The sequence below is a fragment of the Belonocnema kinseyi genome, chromosome 2 (assembly GCF_010883055.1).
Source record: "Belonocnema kinseyi isolate 2016_QV_RU_SX_M_011 chromosome 2, B_treatae_v1, whole genome shotgun sequence".
In the NCBI taxonomy this organism is placed as follows: domain Eukaryota; kingdom Metazoa; phylum Arthropoda; class Insecta; order Hymenoptera; family Cynipidae; genus Belonocnema; species Belonocnema kinseyi.
In genome coordinates, this window is record NC_046658.1 from 74,813,408 (window position 1) to 74,818,119 (window position 4,712).

General features: G+C 30.1%; 1 protein-coding gene across 2 annotated transcripts in view; it reads right to left on the minus strand.

Annotated features, from left to right (window-relative positions):
- Positions 1-2,726: 2,726 nt before the first annotated feature.
- The window catches only part of LOC117167425 (integrin beta-PS-like), a 7,984-nt gene continuing 5,998 nt past the window's right edge, over positions 2,727-4,712 (minus strand). For both annotated transcript variants that reach the window (XM_033352336.1, XM_033352334.1), the window contains exons 12-15: positions 4,153-4,269; positions 3,748-3,937; positions 3,455-3,594; positions 2,727-3,385 (exon numbers count right to left, since the gene is read on the minus strand). In XM_033352336.1, coding sequence (XP_033208227.1) covers positions 3,299-3,385; positions 3,455-3,594; positions 3,748-3,937; positions 4,153-4,269 — 534 coding nt within the window. In that variant the 3' untranslated portion in view covers positions 2,727-3,298. The remainder of the gene's footprint in view (positions 3,386-3,454; positions 3,595-3,747; positions 3,938-4,152; positions 4,270-4,712) is intronic.

Sequence of the window (4,712 nt, forward strand, 5' to 3'; positions counted from 1 at the left end):
AAAAATGTCCAAATAAATGAACGAATGGAATTGCGAGCTCTATATTTTAGGAAAAATCGTTAATTCGACTCATTTATCCACTCAAAATATTTGGTGCATTTTTTTTCAATAGAAAAAAAATTATCCTTAAAAAATGGGGTGGCCCTATAAATATGGGACACACTGTATATCGCAATTTTCAATTTAAAAGTACTTGATCGAAATTTAAAATTGTTAATCTTTTTATTTTAAGTTCTTTGGTTGTGCAGGGCTTAATCTACAGTGGATGGGAAATAGTGGGTCCCTCGAGGGTTTGCAGTAGGAGCAAAGTTGTGACGAATTTACGATCGTCTTACGAGCGAGAAGCTATAAAGCAAAGGGCACGATACTCAAAACTCAAAACAATCGCAACAAACAGGGTTCGATCCAAGAGAATTTTAGATCAATAATGCTATTTGATTTAGGGCCAATTGTAAAAAATATACTAACACGCTATTTTCTTTAGGTGGGCGTTCTAGTCGAGGTGAAGAACGTATAAATATAATGAGTTTGAGCTTTCATATAATAAAGTTATCATCAAAATAGAATACTTCAGAAAGTGTAATATATTTTTACATAAAAAGTGATCATTTGTATTTTAAATAGCTTTAGAACATCATTTTTCAGTAAGATTGATAAATACGATAAATGAAAATAATTAAAGACTTTTCACATATGTAACGCTGGAATTCTTCGCTGGCTACTAACTTTAGTTCATATCTAAACCTATTAAAAACTATGCGTCACTCCACGAATTTGTGAGCATAATTATTTTTTAAATAAGGCAAAACACCTTCAACAAATTGTCCTAGTGTGTAATATTAGTGGAATTTAATTATGTGCTAAGTCTGCGATTTTTTAAAAGTCCCAGGAAGAAGTTACGAGCTTCTAAAAAGTGCGTTTTTCCTGAATATCTAAATTTTCAAAAACTTTGAGAGCTCGCTTCATCCGGAAGTTTGCGCGCCCTTTGGGCGCGCGTTTGATCGTTCTCGCGCGTCGCACGATATTCCGAATTTTCTTTTGTTAAAGCTCCTTCGCGTTTAGCGAACACACTCTCATTCCGTATCTCGTGCTTCGCACTTGATCCTGTCAAAAATGCGAACTTTTCGACATTATTTTCAACTGCTCATTCAGATATTGCAAAATAAAATACAAATTGTATTCATCATGATTACTTTAATATTTGTTCCTTATTTTGCATTAAATTTAATTCTCAGCTACCCTGCAAAATGTATCATTTCGATGAATTTATATTATCACAATTCATAATTCTAAGAAAAAAAGTCATTATTTGTTAAACATTTTATTGCAGTATGTGTCGTTTTTCCATTAATTTAATGTGTTTATTTTCAATATTATTTTTTACGCTTTAATCCAAAAATACGCATTCTAACGCAAAATGGATGAAAGAATATTTATAACTATAATTTAGGCGAAAATTTTTCAAAATAAAATGTTATTCTAACTTGTGGCTTTTTTCCAAACATTTTTTTCTTCATTTTGAATGTGTTTTTATGACAAAGCTTCAGTTCAAATATACATTTTGTCTGTTTGAAACCATTAAAATGTGTTTAAGGAACGCCATTTGTTTGCACCCTTGATCCTTTGAATGTTGTTACCAATGAAAAAAAACAATCATTTATCCACTATAAAGTAATAAGTGAACTCTAAATGAATTACTATATATTTGCTACATTTAAAAATCAGATTTTTTTAAACATACCCGCAACATGTTTTAAACGCAAGTCAGTCGACTGACCCAATGGCACTGTTGCTTTAGAGTAAGATTTTTTTTCTTGTTAGAGCTTGCCTGCAGGCAGGTGATGATTCAATCCTCAGGAACCTAAAGGTTCTCTTGGAGAAAAAAGTGAAATTAATACCCCTTTATTGCATTGTTGAGAAAAAAGGTGAACGTTCTTCAATTACATCTTTACAGGTTTTAACTAAAAGATTCGAATTCATTTTTAAAAAACTTATCGTTCCACTACTTTGAATATAAATTAAATAAGTTTTAATGTTAAGAGAAATAGAAGATATATTTGGATCTATACATAACATTTTTCCTTCAATTATAGATTTTGTGAATGAAGTGTCACTGGTCAGTAGAGAAGGTAAGTATTGTTCAGACATCCTCCATATGAATATCTAAATCTTACAAACATTAACTAATTGTTATAACATTTGCTAGAAGTATTAAATATTAATCTTGTTTTATTAGCAATCAATATAATTTCTTATTGTCTTTGAATTTAAATGAACAAAAATCAAGAATGAAATTATATATATACAGATGTATATATATATATATATATATATGTGTGTGTGTGTGTGTTCCGCCAATTGGTGAGGCGTGCATGAAGCCAACCAAAGTGCATCAGCGATTCAATTGTTGGTGAAAGGAAGAACCTGCCTAGTGAGGGGAGTACATAAAGTTGCGTGAAGCGGATTGGTTGCTTCATTGTGTGATAATTAAACAACATGGCGTTCCATTCACTTAGTTCAATTTCATTCCACAGCGCTAGTTACTGGGCGTAGGCATAAATATTTGCAACAAGGAAAAATTATAATAATTTAAAAAGAAAAATATTTTGAATAGAACTGAATTGTATTTTAGTCAAGTTAATGAAGTGTTTGTAAATATTGCAACACTTAATAAGGAAAAATATAAATATTTCATATTACAATATGCGCAGGGCCTTCATTTTCGTACTTTTAATTTTATATTTCATTTATTCTATACCTGCTAATTCGAAACAATTCTAAGAATATTTTTTCAAACCAAAGTAAGGCCGCCTACAGGTATGAAAGTAAAAATGGATGGCTTTCTCTGTACTTCCTTTACTTCAAAACATTCTGAGAAAAAAGTAATGGTCATCTGTCGAAACCGTGGCTTGAGAAAAACATCTTAATTAAGGAGTGAGGTTCAAAAATGAAGTACAATTTTTTCCAAGAATACCTGTATTCTTTGCACTTACTTTGACGTAAAAGATCTCACACTTTCTTCACTTATATAATGAAGATAAACATTCTTGGAATTGCGAACGAGTGTAGTAAATGAGCAAAAAAGTCTTATTTTATTATGACGCTTATATCACACTTTAATTAATTTCATAAAGCAAAATTTGTAAACAAACGATTCAAATGAATCTTGAGCATTCTCTTGGATATTAAATCTGAGTTTAAATCAACAATAAACTAATTCAAAATAGCTACTAACAATATACAATTATTTAGAAATGTTTATAAAATAACATTCACTTCTTATTCATAATACATTTTTTTAATACTCATAGTTATAAGCGCTGAGACTCTTGAAAGTTGGATTGGTAAATGTGGTTGTTGCTTGTTTATATAGAGGATTTTCTTCCTACGAGAAAATAGTATATTAGGAATGTATTATTTAATGGTTTGTACGAAATTGGTTCAAATATTTTACCCGATGCCACTTTGCTTCTGCACGTTCCTTTTCAAATTTTGCGAATTCTCTTTTGTCGTGAATTTCAGTAAAGACTTTCCAAATTAATAATACTAGAAGACCGAGGATTACAGTACTGACAATTACACCTGTCGCAACTCCTGTAAAATTGAGTTTTAAAAATAGAAAATTCATTGGAAATTATCTAACTTTAGCTTCTTTTCTTTTTTCAAAATGAATCAAATGAAATCTTATTCAAATTATTAAAAATACTTAAATGGCTAAATATAAGCGCTTTAGTCAAATTAATTTACCCATGGCATTAACTGGTTCAGGACACGTTCTGCTTTCTTGTGCAGAAATTTCATAGATTTTCATATCACCACCTACACCTTGTCTATATAAGGTATATTTGAATACAAACGTACAACCACCATCACCTGGTACTCTACATACTTGTGCTCCAGTCTCATTGTCTGTAGATTCTTCTTCTACAATTTTCACCTAAACAGTTTGAAAACAATGTTGTGAAGTAAAAAGTAATTCTAAAATCTATATTCATAATATATTTATTTTTTAATCGAATTAGTTCGAACGTTATCATGTTTCATTTTAAACAAAATTAACAGTGTTAATGCAAGTAATAGAGAATTCAAAAACTTTAAATAAAAATAAGAAGAAATTAATAAAATATGAAAATAAACAATTTGTGTACTCACAATATCAATTTCTTGACACAATCCACCACATTGTTCTTTGCCAGCTAAAGGTCCGGATTTATGTGCAACGCATTCCACACAGTCTTTGAAATCTTCACACAATTTATCAGGACACGTCTGAAAATAATTTAATTTTTTTTTAATCATATGAACAATATTTTGAGCATGTTCATAATCAGAATTAATAGGAAGTGTCCACTTTGATACATGCGACTATTTAGTAGGGTGATCCTTATTTCCGAACAATTACAATGTAAAGTTTAATTACTTCTCTCTTGGAAATTTATCCTACAAAACTTTGGGTGCCCTAGAAATACCTTTGATAATCAGTGTGTACATCATTACAAGTAAGAATTTTTTTATATTATTAATTTAACTGTAAAAATATGCATTAAAATGATGAGACTTTTGTTAACTATTATATTAAAGTTCAAACGGAATTCAATATCCAACAGTTTCAGATTACGAGGGTGGATTGATAAGTTTCCGGCCTGACCAAGAAAAACAACGTTTTTAAGAATTTTTTTTTTTATTTCTCAACATAATCTCCTCCAAGGCTG